This window comes from Diceros bicornis, chromosome 3, assembly GCF_020826845.1.
Source record: "Diceros bicornis minor isolate mBicDic1 chromosome 3, mDicBic1.mat.cur, whole genome shotgun sequence".
Taxonomy (NCBI): domain Eukaryota; kingdom Metazoa; phylum Chordata; class Mammalia; order Perissodactyla; family Rhinocerotidae; genus Diceros; species Diceros bicornis.
In genome coordinates, this window is record NC_080742.1 from 56,592,920 (window position 1) to 56,619,081 (window position 26,162).

Sequence of the window (26,162 nt, forward strand, 5' to 3'; positions counted from 1 at the left end):
AAATGCCATTTATGAAGTGCCTATATGTCAGGTATTAATTCTATACCAGACACTTTTTAGATATAATTGTCATTTTAATCCTCATAACAACAGTGAGATCTAAGTATTTACTGTTCTCATTTACAAATAAAGACATATCTCAGAGAAAAAAATGTCTCTCATAGACATGTAATTACTAAATGATAAAATTGGGGTGAAAATCCAGTCTTATCTGTCTCTAAACAGACATAGAGGATGGGGAGAGCTAGCTCACACAGAAAGGTTTAGGGATTCATAGTGCATTGTACTCTATATATAAAAATATAATGATTTTATACTTAGATGGTAATAACGATATATTAACTAGGGATATGGGAGGAGAAAACTATTCCAGTATTACTTGTTTTGACTAGTTTAGTATATATACAGCATTGGTCTCTGCATCCTACAAAGGACATAGAAATCAGAAAACATCTAGAAAAGAACATTAAAAATAAAAGGATGGAAATGGTAGAAGAGGGTCTTAAATAGGAAAAATAAGAATTAAGGAATAACTTTGTTCAAGTATACAAAAGAATATTATGATAGAGGACACAGACTAGTTGTTCTAAGCCTCCACAGAGGACAAAAAGGGGAAATGAACTTAATCATGAATGTTCAACTAGATATAAGAACTGGCTGCTATAAAGATGATTAAATGTTGCCACAAGCCAGCTGAACAGTGTGCAGAATTAGAATACGTTTTAAATTGTATGATAATAATAGCTAACATTTAAGTGCTTTCTGTGTGCCAGTTACTCTGCTAAGTGCTTTTACCTGTGTTATTTAATTCTGAAAACAACCCCATAAGTGCCTTTCTATTCTAAGATTTTTCAAGTTGGAGGTTTTGTTTAATTTATAGTATTTCGACAGCTCTGAATCTCCACTGGTGTCCAAGGTACTCAGTGGGCCCCATAAAATGTACTGTCTTTTCATATACCCACGTTCACATCAGCAAGCAGGTGTAGAGAGGTTAAGCATCCAGAGTTATGTGGCCAAGTGATGGAGCAGACCCAGGAGGTCTGCACCCACAATCTCAACCACTGTACTCTTGAGTGTGTCAGGCACTTTTCAACTGCAGCCAGAGCTAGAACAGGTCACTTAACCTATACCAGTGTTTACAACTATTATTGTATAAGGCTAACAGCTTTCAGCTGTGAATAATAGGATACTAAAGTTAACATTTACCAACTTTTTTCTCCCTGTTCTCCTCAAGTTAAAAAGTTGTAGAGTGGGGGGCCGGCCTCGTGGCTCAGCAGTTAAGTGCTCGCGCTCCGCTACTGGCGGCCCGGGTTCAGATACCAGGCACACACCGACGCACCGCTTCTCAGGCCATGCTGGGGCCGTGTCCCACATACAGCAACTAGAGGGATGTGCAACTATGACATACAACTATCTACTGGGGCTTTGGGGGAGGGGGGAGTTGTAGAGTGTTTGTTACTATTATCAAACTAATGGTAATTTCTCTTTGTTCCTTTAAGCCTCTCTATGGCTTACTTCAGGCAAAACTTGAGCTTATTACACATGCATATTTTGAAGAGAAGGATTTTTCCCAAATTTCCATTCTAAAGGTAACTTTATACCCTTTTCTAGATGTGTTTGGCTGAAGACAGATTCATGAATCAAGTAAATTTTGTCACTAATATTATGAAAGATAATCATTTACTAGCTTAAGAAAGACATTCTTATGTGAAAGTAACATTAAAGGGCCAGGGATCCATCCAAAATGTATAGTTCATACTTATTAAATTTAACCAAACTGTCTTTTATTAGGAAATAATGACTACAAATGACTATAACTAACATAAATGTTTCTATTAATGGATAATAGCCCTTTTGCTATGGCATTGCTTCTCTAAATTTGCTTATCTTATTGATACACTGCACAGTATGTTTATATATCAGGCTTTTGGTTTCTAACTTCCATAGTAAAAAAACGGAAAACTATGTGACTATTTTACTGAAGATGGATAATATATTTTTCTCAAGGCTGCCAAGAATGTGTAGAACATGGATCTCTCCTGAATTGTAGTGAGAGTAGGACAGTTAGGTATTTAGCAAGGATGTAGAGGGAACTTATCCTAGGAATCCATACCACCACGTGAATGAATCAAGCTCTAAAATGTAGAGGAAGACAAGGAAGGAGCGCCAGAAACTGGCAACGTTTCAGAGAGACGTTATTTCCAAATTTAGGGCCTGGGAAAACAAACTGCCTTAATTAAAGAACCAATTTTTTCCGGATCATCATATTTCTACTTCAGTGTCTAAAATGATAGTAGAATGTTCTAAACTGAATCTATATTTTATAGGAACTTTATGAACATATGAATAGTTCCTTGGGAGGAACTTCATTAGAAGGATCCCAAGTATATCTTGGTAAGTAGCTTTTTTACAAGTCAGAAGAAATGCGGGCATTTGTTTGGCACACTGACTTGCATATAAAATTTCGTGATCAGAATTACCTTTCTGTATAGGATCTAAATTCTTCAACGTTTGATGCTGCTACTTCCTTAAATTCTCCTCAGCCAGTATTTATATTGAGAAGGGTTATAACATGCTTGTACCAATGTTTACAACTATTATTGTATAAGGCTAATTTCTGCTTTTCAGAATACTAACGGAAGTTTTTTCTTTTCTTTACATTAATGCTGACGAGGTCAATTCCCTGTCATAACAGAGAGGGAGAGCAAGAGAGAGAGATCTGCTTAGCTCTTTTCTATTCTAAGATTTTTCAAGTTGAGGGTTTTGTTTAATTTGTACTATTTTGACAGCCCAGAATATCCATCGGTGTCCACGGTACTCAATAGGCAGTCAGTAAATGTCCTTTTCATGATTTAAAAAAAGTTTTAATTACATAATGGTTTATACTCACTCAATTCCTATCTTAGCGTGAAGTAGCCAAACTGTGGTAGTTCACTTTTGCAATCCTGTGTGTAATGTAAACTGGTTACAAAACTGCTATTCTGAGAATGTATTTTTCCCTAAATTCTTTTCCCTTATCCTATGGCAGATTATCAGAGAACACTGTGATTGAGAAATAATAGCCTATGGAGTGTAGTGACCAAAAGCCATGTTTAAATGATTGAGTGCCATTATAATATAAGCCTAACATAATTTGTAAATTTGTATAGTTAGTAAGATGTTTATAGAACGGGGACGAGGTATTAGAGCTGCACTGTCCACAACTATAGCCACTAGCCACATGTGACTATTTACACTTAGATTAAGATTAATAAAAAATATAATTAGGCGCTAGCCAGGTGGCGTAGTGGTTAAGTTCGCATGCTCCACTTTGGCGGCCCAGGGTTCGCAGGTTCGGATCCTGGGCGCAGACTTACGCACCGCTCATCAGGCCATGCTGTGGTGGCATCCCACATACAAAATAGAGGAGGATGGGCACGGATGTTGGCTCAGGGCCAGTCTTCCTCACCGCCCCCCCCCAAAAAAATAAATAATAAAATAAATAAATAAAATTAAGAAGTCAGTTCGTCGGTCACCCTTGCCACACTTTTAGTGTTCAGTGGCCACATGTGGCTAGTGTATTGGACAATGCAGATTTAGAACATTTCCATCGTTGCAGAAAGTTCTATTGGAACTGCTGTGTTTTGCTATTAACGGTAATTTGATAAATTCTGACTGTATGTGTATATAATCAGATATTGAATATTTTAATATTTGTATATTCTTATTTTCTTTTTTTACCTGCCTTTCCTTAGAGGGGGGAAAAACATGCTTTGATAAAAACAGTAGGTTGTAGTCACAGATTAGCTTTTTTGTTAACATTGTAGGTCTGTCTCCTCGAGATCTTGTGCTTCATTTTCGACACAAGGTATGATGCCTTATTTAATTTATGATGTACTAAAATTATGTTCATTTAACTGGGCAGATTCCTTGTGCTGCATGGTCTAATTCAGACTGTGGCATAACCATGTGTTAGTTCTTCTAAGACAGCTCTCATAATGATATGAAGTTGAAAGTGTTGGTAGTGCTTGTGTAATAGAAATTTCTAAAAGTATAGAAATACTGTCTGTTTATTTCTGTGCAAGACAGGATATTTTTTCTGTTATCTTTGTAATTTCAGATATCATGAATTTAGAGTGGAAAGAAACATGTTTTAATTTTACAGAATATGTTGCCCTGAGAGTGAAACATTTTCCAATAAAATATCTATACTTACATCTTCTAATCTTTATTATTAAAGCTTGTGTTGACTAGGACATACACATTGACCATTCATTTAACAAACATTCATTGAGTATGTGCTGTGTGAATGCCCTGGACATCCAGAAATAAATGAATAGTCCCTGCCCTTTAAGGAGCTTTCAGATATTTCAAGCAAAAATGGCACAACTCCTTCCAAAAAGCACAATTTGTTAGAGATTTAAGTGGTTGTCACATTTTTTAGAGGACATGGATAATAGTTAATTTCTCAGTATAAGTTCATAATTTTCAATGTATTTTTGTGTGTGTGTGAGAAAGATCAGCCCTGAGCTAACATCCGTTGCCAATCCTCCTTTTTTTTGCTGAGGAAAATTGGCCCTGGGCTAACATCCATGCCCATCTTCCTCTACTGTATATGGGATGCCACCACAGCATGGCTTGATGAGCAGTGTGTTGGTGCCTGCCCAGGATCTGAACCCATGAACCCCAGTCTGCAGAAGCAGAGCATGCACTTAACTGCTGCGCCACTGGGCTGGGGCCCCCTCGATGTATTTTTTAAAGCACTGTAATTATTTAATATTATGATTAAATGGTATATGGTTATGTTTGAAGAAGGGAAAAGGCAAATGAATAATAGGCTTGAGTTTCTTATTTTAATACAACTTTTTTGTTCTTTTTTCAGGTCTTAATCCTGTTTAAATTAATTCTTCTTGAAAAAAAGGTGAAATTTGAAGGGATTGAATATTTAACATTTTTTGACATTTCTTAAATACTTTATAAAATTAAAACTAATGGTAAAGTATAAGTTAAGACTTTTTGCCTATTAAATTGTGGTACGCTGAAGCACATATTCTTGTTCACTACCATGGAAGTATAAATTTGTGCTGTCTTTTCTGGGGGCAGTTTGACGATAGTCAATTATCAGAATGATTTTGACTACAGGTAACAGAAAATCCAATTTAAACTGACTTAAATAATAAGGAAATGTATTGACTCACTTCAGATTTGAGAATCGGTTGACAGAATGGTTCAACCGTATGATTAAATACCTACGTTTTTTGGATCTCTTTGCTCTGCAGTCCACAGTGCTAGCTTTATTCTGAGCCTGGTTTCTCTTGTAGTGTAGGATAACTGCCAACTGTAATTAGGTTATATTCTTTGCCTACCCTGAACCAATAATTGTTGCCAAAGAAATGCCTGTACTGATTGGCTTAAACTTGGGTTCCAGGCCGTGCTCTCTAGTACAAAGGGATAGGATTGCTATGATTTTAGACCAAAGATTTAGATCAGAGATTTTAGACCAAGGCTCTACAAACTAGGCCCCAGGGGCAAATCTGGCCCACTACCTGTTTTTGTAAATAAAATTTTATTGAAACACAGTTACACCCATTTATCTACTTATTGTTTGTAGCTGCTTTCACACTACAGTGGTGGTGTCGAGTAGTTGAGATAGAGACCATATGGCCCGCAAAGGAAAAATACTTACTATCTGACCCTTTATAGAGAAAGTTTGCTGATCTCTGGTTTAGACTAATCAGGAGCCATCCCTGGATCTGGGCCCAGTTTTATATACTATGTTACTGTGCCCAGTGGAGTAGGGGTGATATGGATGTTGGAGAGTCAACCATTTATAATGTCCAGTATGGTTCACTACCTTAAAAATGTTTATTTCTTTGACGCATTAATTCTTCTGTAAGAGATTTATTTTCCAGAATTAATTGGAGTTGGACACAAAGCTCTATCTAAGAGATTCTATTGCCGAATGATTTTTAATAATGAATTATCAGTGAGTAACTAAGAAATAGTTTATCTTGTATAAATTCCAAACAACAAAAAAGATCTGAGATTTTTTATTGTTGTAAAGATGTTTCATGGCATGTCAAATGAAGTTTGTCCAACTACATATCAAGGCTATGATCCTAATTTTAGAAATATATATATATTCATTGAAAAGAGACTGGAAGGAAAGACATCAACAGTTTGGTGAGAATGTAGGTTATATTTTTAAGTAGGAGATACTTTTTTGTATTCTAGTTTTCTGCGATGAATATGTATTGCTTCTTCAAACAGAAAAAAAGTAAATTTTTAAAAAGTGAGTGAATCTAATATATACTAGTGTGATGTTTCAACCTTTTTTAAAATTTTTAATTGTAAAATACATATAACATATAATTTACCATCTTGATCATTTTCAAGTGTACAGTTTAATAGTGTTAACATACATTTACATTGTGGTGTTATCATCACATCCATCCACAAAACTCTTTTCATTGTACAAAACTGAAACTCTGAATGCATTAAACAATAACTCGGCATTCTCCCCTTTCCCAGCCCCTGGCAACCACCCTTCTGCTTTCTGCCTCTATGAATTTGGCTATTCTAGGTTCCTCATATGAGTGGAATCATGCTGTCTTTGTCTTTTTGTGACTGGCTTATTTCATGTCCTCAAGGTTCATCCATGTACAACGTGTGTAAGAATTTCCTTCTTCAAGGCTGAATAATATTTCATTGTCTGTACATACCACATTTTGTTTATCCCTTCATCTGTCAGTGGACACCTAGGTTGCTTCCGCCTTTTGGCTCTCATGAATAATAGTACTATGAACGTGGGTGTACATAATCTCTTCAAGACCCTGCTTTCAATTCTTGTGGGTATGTACCCAGAAGTGGTATTGCTGGGTCATATGGTAGTTCTATTTTTAATTTTTTGAGGAACGACCATATTGTTTTCCATAGCAGCTGCACCATTTTACATTCTTATCCACAGTGCACAAGGGTTCCAGTTTCTCCATATCCTTACCAACATTTGTTATTTTCTGGTTTTTTCATAGTAGCTGTCCTAATATGTGTGAGGTGGTCTCATGGTTTTGATTTGTATTTCCCTAATGATTAGTGATGAGCACCTTTTCATGTACTTGTTGGCCGTTTGTATATCTTCCTTGGGGAAATGTCTGTTAAAGTCCTTTGCTCATTTTTTCATCAGGTTATTTTTTTGTTGTTGAGTTATAGGTTTCAAACGTTTTTATCGCCAACTCATAATAAAAAATATTTTACATTGCAGCTTGCAGCACACGTGGATATACATATCTGAAACAAAAGTTTTGCAAAATAATACTTAGCCTAGCTACGTGCAGTGGCATTTATGATCAAGTAAACTTTATTTAATGTGGCAAATCACTGGTACACTCTTTTTATATTGATTTGGTAAAATAAGGACATGTTTTAATGCAACACTTGGTTTCTCTGTACTTGTAAAGCACTCCTTAAATAAGACCAGTGTGAAAGGAGAGCCCAGATGATTGTGATCTGTCAAATAATTGTTTAAAAAGAAAAAAAACTTACCTAAGCAAATCTTTGGGTTTTTTTTCAACTAATTTAATTATTGCCAGTGTTAGTTTTAGTGCGATATCTCACTGAATCCTGTTTTGAATTAACTTTTTTTCAATTTTTACTCTGAAAAATGTCAAACCTACAAAAAGTTGATAGTGTAATATAATGAATGCTTTCCCACCCTTCATCTGTATTTACCAGTTGTTAACATTTTGCCATTTCTGCATTAGATTGCTTTATATATGTTCATTTTTTCCCCCAATCATAATAATTTTAAGGTAATTGTGGAACTCATGGTACTTCACCCCTAAATACTTTAGGATATATTTCTTAAGAATAAGGGTATATTCCTACATAACCAAAATGTCATTTCACAAACAAGAAGTTTAACATTAGTATAATAAAGGATATCTTATATATAGTCCATTTTCAATAATGTCCTATAAGCTGGTTATTTTTTCATCCTGGGACCAACGATCATGTATTAAATTGTTAGCTCTCTTTAATCTCAAACAGTTCTACCACGTTGCTTTTTTGTTTATTTGTTTCTTTTTGTTTTTCATGACATTGGCTTTTTGTTTGTTTGTTTTTTTAAGAATCCAGACTAATTGTGCTTTAAGATTTAGATTTATCTGATTGGTTTCTTGTGGCTAGTTTCAGATTGAACTCTTTTTGGCAAGAATACTATGCAGGTGGTGGTGTGTCCTTCTCAGGACATCACATCAGGAGACCCATAACTGTTTGTACTATTACTGGTCATAGGAAGTTTGATCATTTAATTAAGGTGGTGGTTGCCAGATTTCTTCATATTAAGGTACTTGTTTTTCCCTTTGCAATTAATAGGTAATCTGTGGGATGATAAATTTTAAGCTGTGTGAATATCCTGTTACCCAACAACCTTTCACAATAGCTTTTAGCATCCATTGGTAATTTTTACCTGAATCATGATGTATGCTTGGTGATTTTCTAATTCTATCATTAATTCTATATTTATTAGTTGTTATTCTTCTGTAAAGAAGAGTTTCCCCTCTCCCCCATCCCCCCCTTTTTTTTTAGTATCATTGTGGACTCATGGATTTTCTAATTTAATTTTCACTGAATCCATTTCAGGTTCTCTTTTATATTTCTCCGGTGAATAAATTGGTGGGTGCCCTGATGACTGTGTTATCCCTTTTTCCAGGTAAGAGGGTAGCAGGATCTACTCTTTCTTTTGTTTAACTTGTCCTGGAACTTTCAGTGATAAGAGTTTTCAAGGATAAACTCATTAGGGTTAACATTTCTATTTTAATATGACTTTTTTTGGCAATAGGTTTTGTCTGAGATTTTCTTTCATTTTTTTAATTAAAACATGTGCAAGCATAGCTTTATTTTTATAGGACAGTTGCACTATTTATAACAGAATATACAACTTTTATTGTCTTCTACCTTATTACAAGCCAAGCTGTTCTCCAATATTGTATGTTTTAGGCATGATTGAACATGGTCTCAGTGACTGTTCTCAATACAGACCCCGAAAGAGTATGTCTGAAGAGGCTGGGCTTCAAGAAAGTAATCCCCTTGCAAGTGATTTTGTTTCTATGTCTGCCTCTGACATTTCAAATACCTGCTCGAGAAATGTCAAGAAAATCATGACAGGAAACCGTGGAGGAGATGCGGCCATCAAGACTGAAGAGCTTTTATTCCAAGTAGAAGATGACAGCAGCAAAGGACAGGAACAAAATGATATCAATCAATATTTGAAACCTCCTTGTCACCCCTCTCCAGAGTCTTCAGAAAGTGACTGGGAGACCTTGGATCCTAGTGTCTTAGAGGACCCCACCTTGAAAGAAAGGGAACAGGTGGGGTCAGAACAGACCAACTCATTTCCAAAGGAGTCTGTGCCCTCAGACAGTCCTCCGATTACCGTACAACCTCAAGCTAACACAGGCCAGGTTGTCCTGATACCAGGGCTAATTTCCGGTTTGGAAGAGGATCAGTATGGCATGCCCCTGGCCATCTTCACAAAGGTAAAGTTTAATGTCCTTTATTGAGGGCCTTAAGGAATCTGACAAAATCCTTTTAGAATTTAACTTTTAGTGTTGAACACATTTTCAGGTCTGAAAATTTTCCTTGAAAACTGTAAAATACATACCAAATAGTGCTGTGGCATCTGCAACCATAGTGTAAGGCTGTAGGGAATTAATTCAGGGAGTTTTGATTGGCAAGACTTTGGAAACTTAGTAGATATGAGGTGGGCCATCACTGAAGTGGGTCTTTTTAATTATTCAGGTTTATCTTTGAAAAAAAGATGAGTTGATAAAGTTCCAACAGTCTTGATTACACTTAATGAATATATATTAAAATACTGCAATTCCAAAAGCTATAGTTTTATAAGAAAAAAATGCTTAGATGGCTAAGTTACATATTAGTATACCTCGTAGATATAATATAATGTTTTGGTTAACTTGTCCTAGAAACTATTTTTTAATCCTTTTATGAAAAACCATTTAAAATGTATTTGTAATTTTTCTAAAAGCTTAAACACAACTTAGTAAATCAAATTGGATCTTTGATTCAGGATCTTATGTCCCAGGACATCATTTCTGTTTTGTTTTGTTTTAATTATTTTATTGAGATCATACTGGCTTATAACATTGTGTAAATTTCAGGTGTATATTATTATATATCAGTTTTCTGTATAGACTGCGTCATGTTCACCAGTAATAGCCTAGTTTTTATCCCTCACCATACGTATGTGCCCCTTTACCCCTTTTACCCTCTGCCCCAGGATATTATTTCTTAATGTCAGTAATACATTATGATTCTGGAAGCTACATTATTTGGATTTTTTGGTTTTTCCATCCTGTTTAGGAAAAACTACTTAGTTTATTGCCACTCGTGAATTATTTTTCAAAATGGAGCAGAAAAAAAGAAATTCCATTTAATTCCTTAGTCAACAAGTATTTATTGCCTTCTTGTGTGCCAGGCACCTTACTAGGTTCTAAATTCTTGCATCCATGATCTTGTACTCTACCATGAAAGACAGGTACATCTTTCCAGTAACTAGAGCAAATTCTTATGTTTTTCTCTAAATACCATCCTTTATGCGTGAAATAAAACTTTATATGGAAAGAAAGACGGGTAGTATTGACTTGAATTTGTATTTCTTCCTCCACTGGACTCGATGATAAATTCTTTCTGGGCTTATCCTGCTTGACAAATAAGTAGTTGCCCTGTGTCAGTATTGCTGAATAGTTAACAGAGAATGCTGTCTTTGTTCATTTTGTGACCTGTTGGGGGATTCTGAAATTATCTTAATTGGTTTCATGATTGAACTAATGCACAGTTTCTTAAAACTGGGATTTAGGAACCTGGAGAGAAAACTCAGGGCTCTCAAACTACTGGGTATAGTCAGTAGCCACAAATCGTGGGTTCTCTGAACTCGCATGTGGATGCCATGACTGCCTTTACTTTTTGGAGGCCTTCCTTTGCTGCTTCACCCACCCACTCTCTAATTTTTATCATTGTAGAGATATCAAGAGGGAGAGTAACTGGGGAAGGATTTTGTTTTTGTCTGTGAGGTTGCTGAATTAAACAGAGCAGTATAAACGTGTCTTTTGTGTGCTGTCAATAAACTGTGTTTGGCAGAATATTCTATTTGTGTGCATTATACCAGTACTGAATATATGATAGGCTTACCACCATCATCATGGTAAATAAAACATTTGTTTTTTTGGTTTTATGTTTTATTATGTACTGGTTAAAATCTAATTTGTTTAATCACAATTTTAAATACAAATGCTGATTCTTTCATGCCAGTAACTTTGGAATGTGAAATATTCTTAAAAGTGAATTGTCGGGGCTGGCCTGGTGGCCTAGTGGTTAAATGCGTGCGCTCCGCTGCTGGCGGCCCGGGTTGGGATCCCAGGCGTGCACCGACACACCGCTTGTCAGGCCATGCTGTGGCAGCATCCCATATAAAGTGGAGGAAGATGGGCACAGATGTTAGCCCAGGGCCAGTCTTCCTCAGCAAAAAGAGGATTGGCAGATGTTAGCTCAGGGCTGATCTTCCTCACACACACACAAAAAAAGTGAATTGTCTTTAGGTTTTTTTTCTCTTGGAAATCTTAAATTGTACAGAAGGAATTAGGTTAGCAAAACATCTTGAAAAGTAGTTTCAAAAATAGCCTGAGAGAAGCTTGGATGCCTGGAGAATAATACTGAAGAAGGATAGCAAGCTTTAAAGAGAATAATAAGCTGACTGGTCCCCTGACTCAGCATATAAATACGTGGAAACAAATTTCTACATAGTAAAACAATTATGTCTGGAAGAGGTTCTCCAGCTCTCCAGCTTCCCAGTCTTCTCTCTGGTACTTGAAATTGCCTGAGGATGATGCCTTTCCTGTCATCTTAGAGATCTAAGGCTTACTACATAAAAGCTGTAGATACCAGATTCTAAAATATGCTTGAACCTTTCCTGAGAGCTGATTTAAGAAGTATAGGGAAGAAACGGGTGCTGAGGGAGAGGTGATGGTACTGGAGGCAACTTTCAGGTAGGATACCTATGGGGTGAGGGGAAGGGAATGGGAAACCAAAGGAGAAGGAGGAAAATTAGAAAATGTGCCTGTGTGATATGTATGCTCTGCTGGACTCTACCACTTTATAACCAGAGAAAAGTCCAAGGAGAATGAGGAAAATGGAAAAAAGATAAAGAGGAGGGTGGGGTAGTTGTTGTCAGATGTGAAAAGACAGTCCTGAGGGCTTTCCTTCCATTTTTCCCCGATTTTAAATCTTCCTGCCTTACTGCTGAAAGACTTCTGGAATTGGCCACACACTGGAGCAAAGTAGGTAGAGTAGGATCAGAGAGAAAGAACTAGAGCCCTGGGAGTTAGGATTCCTGCCTGTTTTAATCTAGTGAGTCAGCTCTCCACCTCCTCTTTTCCAGTGATGAGATAATATTTATTGTTAAATATTAAATTAGTTGAGTCTTGAGGCCGGCCCTGTGGCTTAGCGGTTAAGTGCGTGTGCTCCTCTGCTGGCGGCCCGGGTTCAGATCCCTGGCGCGCATTCACGCACCGCTTGTCAGGCCATGCTGAGGTGGCATCCCACATAAGGTGGAGGAAGATGGGCACAGATGTTAGCACAGGACCAGTCTCCCTCAGCAAAAAGAGGAGGATTGGCGCGAATGTTAGCTCAGAGCCGATCTTCCTCACAAAATAAATAAATAAATAAAATAAATTAGTTGAGTCTTACCATAAATGAAACTCTGATGAAAAGTTACCTCAATCTGTAACTGAATAAAAAGTGATTTTTAGTATTTGCCAATCACTAAAAAAAAATTTCCTTTTGAGTTTTTTGCTTTTTTAAAAGAGCAGCAGCCACTTCTTAGTTTTTTTAATTATATGTATCTAGTACTTTTTTTTTTTTTTACGTAATTGCCTCAACCAGATCACTGAATCTGCCACACGTATTAAACTCCTTTAAGTTTTGCTTCTGAGTTTACATTTGGTTTGCTTGCTTGCAAGTTGTCATTTTCAAATTTAGGGAACCTACAGATAATGAATGACTAACTAAAAAATCATGGATGCATGTTTATGAATTTTATTTAAGTGGAACCATACCTTTTTTTCTCTTGACATTGTTTTTAGTTTCATCCATGTTTTTGCATGAAGTTGCATATTGTTATTCCTGTGTAGTTTTTAATTTTCGGCTATTCTGCAGTTTATCACTTCTATGGATGGACATTTACATTGTCTCTAATTTCTGGCTGCTACAAATAATACTGCTGTGAAGTTCTTATTCAGGAATCTTGCTGTATACATGCAAGAGTTTCTTTAGGATTCATTACCTAGAAGCGGAAATACTGGAACATAGAGATGAGTCTCTTCAGCTTTACTAGAATAATTCCAAATTGTTTTCTAAAGTGGTTGTGACAATTTCAATTCCCACTGTATATAGAAGTTCCCATTGGTCCATATTCTCACCAACACTTAATATTGTTAGACTTCTAAATATTTAGCCAATCGATTGGTATCTTATGGGTCTTAATTTGCCTTTTTTCAGTAATCACTGCTGAGGCTGAGCATCTTTTCATATTCTTGTTAACATTTGGATTTCCCTTTGTGTAGTATTTGTTCAAAGCTTCTGGATTGTCTCCCTTGTCACTGGTTGGTGGGACTTCATATATTCTAGATACCTTTTCTGTTTATCAATTTTTTACTTTATGGTTAATACTTTGGGGGCCTTATTTAAGAAATCTTCCCCTACCTCAAGGTCATAGAAACAGTCTCCTGCATTTTAAAGCTTTATAGTTTGACCTTCACATTTTGGGTTTTATCTACCTGGATTTATAATTTTTTTTTTAATTTATTTATTTTTTTCCCCCCCAAAGCCCAAGTAGATAGTTATATGTCATAGCTGCACATCCTTCTAGTCGCTGTATGTGAGACACGGCCTCAGCATGGCCAGAGAAGCAGTGCGTCGGTGCACGTCCAGGATCCGAACCCGGGCCGCCAGCAGCGGAGTGCACGCACCTAACTGCTAAGCCACGGGGCCAGCCCAATCTACCTGGATTTAATTTTTGTGTATGGTTGAGGAAGAGAGTGTGTTTCTGGACTCTTTTTGTTGTTGTCCATTGGTCTGTTTGTCTATCCCTGGGGCAGTCCCACAGTGTGTTAATTACCAGGTATGTCATGTCAGGCAGAGGAAAGTCCTCCCCTCTTGTTATTGTTCTTCAGGAGTTTCTTAGTCATTTGCATTTCCACATCAATTTTAGAATCAACCTAAGTTCTTACTCACACAGGTTGAAATTTTGATAGGGATTACCTTTAAACTCTAGATCAATTTTTGAGAGAACTGACATCCCTGGAGAGATGAGAAAATGGCAGTTGGTCCTAATCATATTGTAGCCCTTTCCAAGTTACAAGAGAGAAGAAGGCACACTACTTTTACAGCTCTTTAGCAGATCAGCTCACAGTAGTTCTACCTAAGGTTTACCAAGCTGAAGTGTGTTTCTCTGGTTGTTTATTTGTTTTTTACTTGTAAAAAACATATAACATAAAATTTATCCTCTTTATTTATTTATTTATTATTTTTTGTGTGTGTGAGGAGATCAGCCCTATGCTAACATCTGTCAATCCTCCTCTTTTTTTGCTGAGGAAGACTGGCCCTGGGCTAACATCTGTGCCCAAATCTTCCTCCACTTTATATGGGACGCCACCACAGCATGGCTTGCCAAGCAGTGCATCAGTGTGTGCCTGGGATCCAAACTGGCGAACCCCGGGCCGCCGCAGCGGAGCGCGCGCACTTAACCGCTTGCACCACCGGGCCGGCCCCTACTCTTTATCATTTTTAACTGTACAGTTCAGTAGTGTTAAGTTATATTCACATTTGTTGTGCTACAGATCTCCAGAACTTTTTCGTCTAGCAAAACTGAAACTCTCTACCCAGTAAACAAGTCCCCATTCTCCCCTCACCCTAGCCCCTGACAACCACCATTGTTTCTGTGAATTTGACTGCCTTAAGTACCTTATATAAGTGAAATCATACAGTATTTATCTTTTTGTGACTGGCCTGTTTCACTTAACATAATGTCCTCAAGGTTCATCCATGTTTTGTAGCATATCACAGGATTTCCTTCCTTTTTAAGGCTGAATGGTATTCCATTGTATGCATATATCACATTTTGTTTATCCATTCATTTGTCACTGGACAGTTGGGTTGCTTCCACGCTTTGTCTATTGTGAGGAATGCTGCTACGCACATGGGTGTGCAAATATCTCTTCAGTTTTTTTTTTTTTTTACCATTACCTACTGCAGCTTCAAATATGGAATTTAAAGTACCCTAGAAAAGTGGAAAGCCGGGGTGGGCTTGAGTATAGAGGCTGCTTTATGTGATAGGACCCATGCTCTTTCTGTCACTGCAGATTAAGGACCTTTAAATTGACCTTTAGCCAATTTTAGGCTAAACTGATAATCATTAAAAGTACTGAAGGCAAGGGGCTATCCCCGTGGTGTAGCGATTAAGTGCGCGCGCTCCACTGCTGGCAGCCCGGGTTCGGATTCCCGGTGCGCACCCATGCACCGCTTGTCAGGCCATGCTGTGGCAGCGTCCCATATAAAGTGGAGGAAGATGGGCACAGATGTTAGCCTATGGCCAGTCATCCTCAGCAAAAAGAGGAGGATTGGCATGGATGTTATTAGCTCACGGCTGATCTTCCTCACACACACACAAAAAAGTAATGAAGGCAAAATTTTAAGGCTATTTTGAACTATTTAAAATAATTTTATATAAATATGTAATACTTTCACATGGTTCAATATTCAAAAGGTTCCAAAGTATCTATAATAAAAAAATCTCTCTCATTCTATCCCTTGCTGCTCAGTTGCCCTCTCCAGTGACAACGAACCTATCAGTGTCTTCTCTTTCCCTTTGGGAGTATTTTATGTATAAACAAATGCATAGGTATTTTTCCCCTTTCTTTTTACACAAATGGTAGCAGAATATACTCATTTTTATGCCCCTTATTCTTTTTTACAACATACTCCTTGGAGATGAGCTTCATCACTCTGTTGCTGCAGAATGTTCTATTGTATAGATGATCGTTTATTCAGGTCCCTGTTCGTGAATAGTTAGGATTCCAATCTTTTGCTATAATAAACAATGCTGCAATAAATAACTTTTTACAAATCTCACATCTGAGGAGGTGTATCCATGGGATCAACTATAAGAAGTAGAATGCTGGGTCAAAGAGTATGTATAAGTATAATTTTTTAAGGAATGTATTTTTTCATATTTTTAAAAAGCTTTGAACTATTGATTTTTTTAAAAGACTTTTTAGTTTTCATGCTGTTAGAGATTTAGCCAAGAATTTCATTGTTGACAAAAGATTTTTCTTCTCTAACAATCAATTAAGAAATGTAATACTGTGAGCAATTAAGTTCTCTTATTACTATTTTGCAATATAAATCTTTTGTAATAATTGGCAGCTTGAGAGTGCCTTTATCAAGAAGGATTCTCAATCCTAGTTGGGGGAGTGGGTATTCTGGAGTCCACATCAAGTTTGAAAGAGCATTCAATATTGTAATATTTATGTTTAAAAACAGGTAGTTGGCGAGGGAGGAGTTTATTGTTTTTAAATACATAGCACACAAAGTGAAAGCATGAACCACAAGCCCTGAACCCAGCTGTTCTGACTGATTCGGAATGAGGAACCAGGGGTCCTGTCAGCCTTTCGTCACAAGAGGGCGTAGGTTGAGAAGCAGTAATGAGTATCTCGAATGCAGAGACATTGATTTGTTTTTGTTGCTTCTATTAGTTAGTATTTTACCAAACAGAGGAAGACACTGGCAAGAATAAGAATAAAACCAAGTTACTAGACCTATATTCTAACTTTTGGAAGTCTTCTCTCCCATATTAAATGTTTAACAACCACTGTTAGGTACAAGGCACATCCTAGCTGCAGTAAAGAACGTGAAGCAGCAAAAGGGATATCTCCTGCCCTCAAAGAGATTCATGTCATGATGTAAACAAGGCATCATCCAGATAACTATAGTTCAGTGTTTTTTTAAAAAAGTGATGAGAAGTAAAAAATAAATAAATGAATAAAGCTGTCATAGGATTTGAGATTGAAAAACAAGTTCAGGGGTTCAACAAGTCTGCACTCCTGACTTGGCACACAAATTGTGCCACTGGTTGACAATCTATCTTGATTTAGAATCTTTCAGCAGAAATTCTGCTTCTTCCTTCAGTGCATCATTCCAGTGTTAACACTTTTACTCTCAGGAAACATGCTGTTTTTTGTATACTTAGCTGCCTGCTGTGGTTTGGCAATTCAATTATAATTTTCAGGGCAGTGGTATTTTCAAATACAATTCAAATGGAAATTAATTAAATATATAAGTACTGCCAGTGTCATTTTTGCTTTAAACATTTAGTAGCAAATATCTTGAAATATTTTTTGCATGATTTTTAACAAGGACAATAAAACAAATGGAATGCAGTGCTTTGCTGTTCTCATATGGTACTTTGGTGGTTATGTGCAGATGCATGCGTTTTAAAATTATACCGGTAGAACTAACAGCTTTCTACTAAACAATGTACTTTTCAATGGGCTTAGTACTTCATTTCCTAAATGAAAAAGTCCAGTTCATTAGTTACTGTGGAGGCTTTTTTAAGTTGACCAGAGAACAAAGTGATCAAGTAGGACAGCGTTCATGTTAGACCACCTTGCCAAGATGTGACCATTTGTGGAGAAGACTAGTGATTAACTGGACTTAACTCGGTCGAGACCTGAGGCTCCCCTGGAATGTTATTGTAGTGAGTCAGAGATCAGCTGCGTTAGGGATGGCATGGGGGCAGGGGAGGATTGGGAATTTCTTTGCCTACTGTTAGCTCTCTAGGCTTGAAGAGAAAGGTGGCTTTTCCATTACTTTTCTGATATTTTCTGTTATTCTTATAATTCATAGGGATATCTGTGTTTGCCTTATATGGCGTTGCAGCAACATCATCTTCTCTCTGATGTCACCGTTCGGGGATTTGTTGCTGGAGCTACTAACATCCTTTTTCGGCAACAGAAACACCTCAGTGATGCCATTGTGGAAGTAGGTTTATGTATGAGTGCGTGTCTTTGACACTGCTGGTCCCTATTTTCCTTTCTTAAATAGAATTATGAGGGCATAGTAATAACACTAATAATGGTAATAATTACTTCCTGTGCCAGGCATTCTAAGCACCTTAGGTATATTAACTGATCTAATTCTCATAACAACCTGTGAGACAGATATTGTTACTGTCCATATTTTACACCTGCAAAAGCTAAGGAACAGACATCAAAAAGCTAGTAAGTGGGTGAGCCAGGATTTCAACCCAGGCAGTGTGGTCCTACCACGATCTCACAATTAAAATGTGTTTGTTGTTTAAATAATTTCGATACTTCTAGCCTGTTTAATATGCTCCTGATATCAAGAAGAAGGAGCTAGAGATAAATATTTGATGTCTTATCAGTATATAAGAAATTTAAGCCTTTTGTTCAGTTTTACAATTGAAGTAATTTAAAAACAAAAAGGAAATTTCATTCACCCTAAGGTTTTTGTAATTTCTAACAGAAAGTACCAAAATGGGTTTCCTGGGAAAATGTTTATAATATAATAAATGAAAAATCTGGGCTTCAAAGCTATAGGTATTATGATCTCAATTTTGAGGAAGAAAAATATATATATACATACCTTCCAAGGCAGGAGGATACAAATGGGAGGACCACAGAGTTGCTTCAACATTGTTGGTTATATTCTAGTTCTGAAGTTGGTTGGTGGGTTCATGGGTATTTGTGTTGTTATTATACTTCACAGTTAACCTGTAAGTTACCTATATTTCTTTGTATATCAAATATTATGTAATAAAAATATTCCAATGTATCTGTGCACTCAAAGGACAAACTTTTAGGAATTATACTTACTGTATTCATTTCTGGTTGTGTGATAAAGGTGATTTTTATGATACATTTCTATATATTCCAAAATATTTATAATCAACACAAATTACTTTTATAAATCAAAATTAAATATGTGTATGTTTTCTAAAAACAGAAAATGAGCATTTTTTAAATAGAGAAAGAAAAAAAACTTTAGTGTAAAAACCTATCTCTTTCTTAGACTCACCTTTTGAGAATGCTGTTATTCATATTTTTTATTTCCAGCTCCAACTTCCCAGTAGTTACTCTTTAAAGTGTGGCATGGATATCTGCGTGAATGCCCAGACTCTGACTTGTACCTGGGTACCCTCTAGGTAGAAGAAGCTCTGATCCAGATCCATGATCCAGAACTCAGGAAGCTGCTTAACCCAACCACTGCAGACCTAAGGTTCGCAGATTACCTAGTGAGGCACGTGACTGAGAACCGGGATGATGTCTTCCTGGATGGCACGGGCTGGGAGGGAGGTGACGAGTGGATCCGAGCCCAGTTTGCAGTCTACATCCATGCTCTGCTGGCTGCCACGCTGCACTTAGGTAAGGAGCACATAGCCACTTTTTCATTTTGTAACACTGATGTTTTGAATTGCTTAAGAAACACATTTTCATTGTAGAAAAATTGCCCGTTATTCCCTCATACAGAGATAACTACTCTTAGCATTTTGAGTACTTTATATCCTTTCAGACCTTTTTCTATGCATATGTTTTGCATTTTAGTTTTGTGATATTTGTGGTGGTCCTTTTACAAAAATGGATCCCATTATACATGTTTGCTGAAACTTAGTTTTTTTTAATAATAGAAACATATACATATATCAAGACAGTAAATGCAGGTCTTTGTCACTTTTCTGTGGCTGCTTAGTATTCCACAATGTGGAAGGAAATATCAGTATTTGGGAGTTATTTATAAAGACTGCTTAATTGTTTTTAAGGTATAAAAAGGGAAAAAAGAGAAATATAAAATAAAAATGTAAATCACATTCTAAGTGATTAAACTTTGAAACTTATTCCTCATTCTAAGAAATATTATTCCTATTAAGTGGTTAAAATGGAGCAAGTAAACATAGAATCACTCCTGTGTTGACTATCTCATTCCCCACAGAAAAGAAATATATAAAAAGAGAAATGAAGCTCTGCAGTGAGTTTTCACATCATGGACACCTACCACCCTGAACATTTAGTGTTTAGCAAATCTTCAGTAGATGTGTTGTTGTTGTTAAAAGATTGTTGAACTTTTGTTTTTCCTTTTTTTCAATTATCTCTGCCACTGTTTTTTGGGGTTTTTTTAATTGTAAAATACATATAACCCTAAAATTTACCATCTTAACCATTTATAAGTGTGTAGTTCCTCAGTGGCATTAAGTACGTTCACATTGTTGCATCAGTAGATTTCTTTAATCAGCCCCACCACTACCACCTGTAGGGTTAGTTCTTCACGTAGTATGTATGGAGTTTTAAACACAGGCTTCAGGCATGTTCTTCAGTTGTAAAGGAAAGCTACGGAGCAAGTCCTTATTTGTTAATGGGATATTTTTAGAAGTCTACCTCTTCTACAAATGTAGCAGCTGAGACACCAAAATTAAATCCTTTAATCCAGAACCATTCAGTAATTTGGTAAGAAAACCACAGTCTCCATCAGTCATGTAGCTTTAAGAGTGATTAATTTACTTCTTAAAAATATTTTCCCAGGTAGCTGTAAGCACTGAATAGCAAATTATAAAAGAGCTAACTTTTTTTGTTTTGAACACTTAATTTGTGCAGGGACCTGCTTTGAGCACTTTACATCTACTAACTCATTTCATCCTCACAACAATCCTGGAGGTAGATACCTTGTCATCCTCATTTTACAGAAAAGAAAATGAGGCACAGAAAAGTTAAATAGCTTGCTCATCCATCTGGTAAGAGGCTGAGCTGGGATTTAAAGCCAAATAGTCTGGCTCATGCCCATGCTGTTAAAGAAAATTCAGCCCAATGAAATGTTTGAGGAATATGTCCTTAAAAGAACTTTCTTATGGTGCATGTGACACCATGTATATCCATCTCTTCCTTTCCCAGCAAGAAAAGTCACATGTTTCACCTTCGAAGCAGGTAGCTTGCAATTAATATATGAAGCAATAGCCATTTGAATCAGTTCTCAAAACCTTTTCTTTTCTTCCAGCTAGAAGAAACACTCTGCACTGAAGCTCCCCCATGATATTGATAAAGCTGAAAAGTTTTAAACATTAAATATGAAAATTCACCTTTTTATTTTAAATATTTTGACAGTGAAATACATGAAAGCTCAAGAGTGAGTTTCACCAAATGACAAAGTCCAAAGAAGAGAAAATAAAAATAGTGGCTAAAAGAATCAATTCACATATTCATTCTAATCTTTTTTCATAGAAAAATGACATTCGCGAAAAGAGAGAACGATTACCCTGATTGCATACCCCATATGTATACATCAGTATGTGTACTCACTGTCCAGCCTGTAGTTTTTGTTTAATAAATAATACTATGTGTCCTAACCTTGGTAAGGAGAACCTGGAAACATTTTGGAGTTGTAAAGAACCTTAGAAAATATTCAACTCAACCATCTTATTTTCTGGTTAGGAAAATGAAGTTCTGAGTGAATAAGTGACTTACTAAAGGCCACGTAGCTTCTTAACAGGATTTCTGGATCTAGACCCAAGTTTCCTGACGTCTGGTAGGCTGTCTCCCCAAAAGAGCAGGGGGTGGGGGAAATAAAGCCATTCGTTTACCCTTTTTGGTTGTTAATCTTCACATCCCTGACTGCCTACAGTCCAGCTCAACTTTCAGATGTTTACTTGACAGATAATGAAAAGATACTATCAGACTATGGGACAACCTTTGTTACAGCATGGAAGAATACTCACAACTACAGGGTCTGGAACAGCAACAAGCATCCAGCACTTGCAGAAATAAATCCAAAGTAAGCACATCCTGTGGAGATTGATAGACATAAAATGGTTGATTTACTAAGTGTGCCCCAATATAAAGAAAATCATATCATAACTTGGATGATATAGTATCTTCAAGAATCTTCTTAAATAGATTATAGAGAGGCTCCCAGTTACAGAGGAGCAGCTGAAGACTGCTTCCCTGTTCACACTTTTTACACAAAAAGCACAAGTCATTTTTGGAAACACTAACATTTCTCCCAGCTCTTGGTGTAATTTAGAGAGCAAGTCCTAGCACATGTCGATGATCATGATGGGGAGAGAACATGATAGTTCTCTCCCTTTCCCTGCATCTGTACTTCAGCAGAATGGTCAAACGAGATAGAAATCTTGAAGGAAGTACCACTGGTTAAAACTGAGAGGTTATTTTATTTATTTATTTTTATTTATTTATTTTTGTGTGTGTGAGGAAGATCAGCCCTAAGCTAACATCCGTGCTAATCCTCCTCTTTTTGCTGAGGAAGACCAGCCCTGAGCTAACATCTATTGCCAGTCCTCCTCTTTTTTTCCCCAAAGCCCCAGTAGATAGTTGTATGTCATTGTTGCACATCCTTCTAGTTGCTGTATGTGGGATGCGGCCTCAGCATGGCCAGAGAAGCAGTGCGTCGGTGCGCGCCCGGGATCCGAACCCGGACCCCCAGTAGCGGAGTGCGCACACTTAACCACTAAGCCACGGTGCCGGCCCTGAAAGGTTATTTTAAAACGTGAAGTGTAAAACTGAAGTTGATATTTGAACTCCTAGGTAAGTGGTCAAGTCTAGTTTCCACATCAGATTCTAAAATTCAGCAAAATCTGTCACAATATTATGTGTTTACTAGACAAAGACTTTATCCCATGTGGGCATAAAAAACATTTAAACATGCTGTGGAGTGGGGCCATTATGAAATAATACCCTCTTTGTGTGAATAGAACAGAGTAGAGACTAAGGAGATCAAATGATATAATGTGTGCCTCCTGGGAACTTATTTTCTAAATTAAAAGGTTAAAATGATGGTTTTTTATAATACAAGCATACACTGAATGTTTTCATTTGTATTTTAAACTTCTTCATGAGAATTGGACAAAAATTCACTTTGTACTGACTACCATATTACACGGGAGCTAGAGTCAACTTAGCTAGACTGGGGATGTGATTTCAGTGGTGCTAGAAAAGGACGTTCCGTCCCCTGCCCCACACACACCAAATCCAGATATTGATGTCATAGTAACTTTGTGAAGCATGTGCAAGGGTTTTGGAGAACATGTCTGTTAAACTTTGTATCTATCAAGAAAAATGACTAGGTTTAGCACCAATTTTGGTGAATTATTCATCATACTAGGCTGTAGGAGAAACCTATATTGCCATTTGAATGTGGAAAAACAGAGAATTGAAAGTCAAAAACATTTTAAAAATGAAAGGGCTAAGAGTTCAAAGTATTTTCCTCACTAACCACAAGGTCTGTATTCTAACGAATGATGGAGAGAAACAGATGTGAGTTGTTTGCCCGGTGGCACTTATACTGTAGTGGTGCTGAGGGGGTGGAGGGTCTGCTGTGACTGTCACAGTACAGCATGCGGGGCCATCCAGTCTCCTCCCGGTGCTCCACAGAGGTAACGTGGTCAGATCTTTATCCAGTCGCTGCATCTGCTGTAGTGCCTTTAACCTGAACCAGCTCTACAGATGTTAATGCAGGTCCATAAGAGGCTTAGCTGGAATGGGTTTTAAAGGATTCTAAAACAGTACTTGTAAAAATGCGTAAACAAATTGAGGTTATTTAGATTGAAGAGAAGGTTGAAGAAGGCCCTGAAATATATAGGTAGGGAAATTATGGAGATATGATAGTCAGCAGATTTTCAATATTTTTACCAAATTAAAAACAAGAAATGGAGGCCGCCCCAGTGGTGCAAGCGGTTAAGTGTGCGTGCTCTGCTGCAGCGGCCCAGGGTTCACCGGTTCAGATCCCGGGCGCACACTAACACGCTGCTTGTAGAGCCATGCTGTAGCGGCATCCCATATAAAGTAGAGGAAGATGGGCATGGATGTTAGCTCAGGGCCAATCTTCCTCAGCAAAAAGAGGAGGATTGGCATCAGATGTTAGCTCAGTGCTGATCTTCCTCACAAAAAAAAAAAACAAAAAACAAGAAATGATAATATTCAGTAGTTATCCGGGGGTATAATTTAGAAATATTCCAAACTAATTGTAAGATTTGAGATCTATGAAACCCTTTCTTCCTCTAACTCAAGATCAGAGAAGGCAGTCCTCTAACTTGCCTTAATAAACAACGAGGCAGGGCCGGCCCGGTGGCGCAAGCGGTTAAGTGTGCGCGCTCCGCTGTAGCGGCCCGGGGTTCGCCAGTTCGGATCCCGGCTGTGCACCGACGCACTGCTTGTTGAGCCATGCTGTGGCGGCATCCCATATAAAGTAGAGGAAGATGGGCACAGATGTTAGCTTAGGGCCAGTCTTCCTCAGAAAAAAGAGAAGGATTAGCGTCAGATGTTAGCTCAGGGCTGATCTTCCTCACAAAAAAATAAATAAATAAAATAAACTACCGGAATATTTCATCCTTTAAACACATGGTTTCCAGGAGTGATTAAGTTATCTCTCAGCTCTTTCAACTTGTGATTCAGGAATCCAGAAAAAGAAAAGTCTTACATATGCTTAATATGGCCAATAAGGAAATTTGTTGTCATCCAAAAAGCCATGTATAGCATTCTGATGTTTTTATAAGTAGCTGTAGATTTCACTCGAGTCACTTTCTTTGTTAAACATTGGCAGAGTGACCCCGGAGTATGAGATAAGGAGTTGGATATTTGTTGACTACTTCTTTTAGTGTAGCTTTGGTCAAGTTGCCTGACTTTTATATATATATATAATTTTTTCCCCTTTTGTATATTTTGAAGACCTGCAGTTGGAGTTGCTTTTCTCATAGAAAGTACAGATGTTACTGATCCATGTACAAATCTTCATATGACCAATAACACACATTCATGAGATGGCTGGAATCAAGATACAAGCCATCGCCATGGCCTAAGATAGTACTAGGCTGTCCTGGGAGCTTTTTAAAAATGTTGATACTTGGGCCTCACCCCAGACCAAATAAATCAGAACATCAGAGTAGCACTAACGCAAACCTCCCCACCCAAGAAAAAAACACCTATTTTACAAATGAGGAAATAAGCTCAGAGAGGCTCCCATAACTGTAAGTGGAGAGCTGGAATCAAAGCCCCATTTCCTGGTACCACATTCAGAGCACCACCACCCAGTTGAGTCACCCCTGCCAGGTTTACCAGTACTTCCTTGTCATAACCCTGATTTGCAGCTTTATTGGTGAAATACTCATAATCTGGACTCTGACTTTGTTTTACAGCCATCCTTTTCAAGGCCAGTACTCAGTGTCAGACATGAAGTTAAGATTCTCACAGTGAGTATTTAGAGAAAATACTAGGAAAATTCTTATGTCTGAATTTATGCCATGTGTTTCATTGCTAATTGGGAATTGTTTTCTCCACTTGATAGACTTGTGCTTCAAATAGTAACCAAATATGTGCATAACATTCTCTAGCTCAGCAGTGTGTATGTTTCAAAGTGGAAACACTGCTGCTTCATGGAGAATGGTGTGAACTAATAAGATTTCCTAGTTTTTATTCTGGTGAAGTAGCTTTAGCAATCATGACTGTAGGGAGAATTAACCATACATCCTTATGTCCTTATCACTTTTTGGTTCATCTGCATGTTATTCTAGTATTTTCTGAAAATTCACATGCTTAAAAGGTCAGTAAATTAATTGATGCATAACAAATAATGAATAATTTAGCTTCTTTTCTCAATAATTTTCATTTGGGGGATGGCTATAAAGTGTGGTGTGTGTGTGTGTGTGTGTGATTTTTAAAAATTGTACTTAACACTTCTTTCCTTTACTCAGTTCTGTTCAAAACAGTGAACGTGGCAAAAAAATTGGAAACGTCATGGTCACAACCAGCCGGAATGTTGTACAAACAGGAAAAGCTGTTGGTAAGGCATGCCTTTAGCCAGGAACAGATTGGAATCTAACACATTTCTTTTCTATCCTCAATATGTCATTGATAAGAACATAAAGTTGTAGAGATCTGTATATCACATAGTAATATGACGTGGTCAAATACAGAGATTTTTTTTTTAATTTTTATCTTATTAAAAAAATTCTTATATCATCAGATAATATCAAACAAAATTCAGCAAATTTTGCTGCTTCTGTTGGAGAGTGACAAAGTTTCCTGCTGAGTTCA

At 37.2% G+C, this 26,162-nt stretch overlaps 1 protein-coding gene across 2 annotated transcripts in view; it reads left to right on the top strand.

Annotated features, from left to right (window-relative positions):
* AVL9 (AVL9 cell migration associated) overlaps positions 1-26,162 on the top strand; it is a 56,343-nt gene that overhangs the window by 23,102 nt on the left and 7,079 nt on the right. The window contains exons 5-16 of one of the 2 annotated variants that reach the window (XM_058527887.1): positions 1,500-1,589; positions 2,328-2,394; positions 3,807-3,847; positions 4,862-4,900; positions 8,620-8,689; positions 8,977-9,072; positions 9,274-9,515; positions 17,956-18,090; positions 19,274-19,493; positions 21,771-21,888; positions 25,265-25,318; positions 25,820-25,908. In XM_058527887.1, coding sequence (XP_058383870.1) covers positions 1,500-1,589; positions 2,328-2,394; positions 3,807-3,847; positions 4,862-4,900; positions 8,620-8,689; positions 8,977-9,072; positions 9,274-9,515; positions 17,956-18,090; positions 19,274-19,493; positions 21,771-21,888; positions 25,265-25,318; positions 25,820-25,908 — 1,261 coding nt within the window. Of the gene's footprint in view, positions 1-1,499; positions 1,590-2,327; positions 2,395-3,806; positions 3,848-4,861; positions 4,901-8,619; positions 8,690-8,976; positions 9,516-17,955; positions 18,091-19,273; positions 19,494-21,770; positions 21,889-25,264; positions 25,319-25,819; positions 25,909-26,162 lie in introns of both variants that reach the window. The other variant, XM_058527878.1, reaches the window with a different exon arrangement.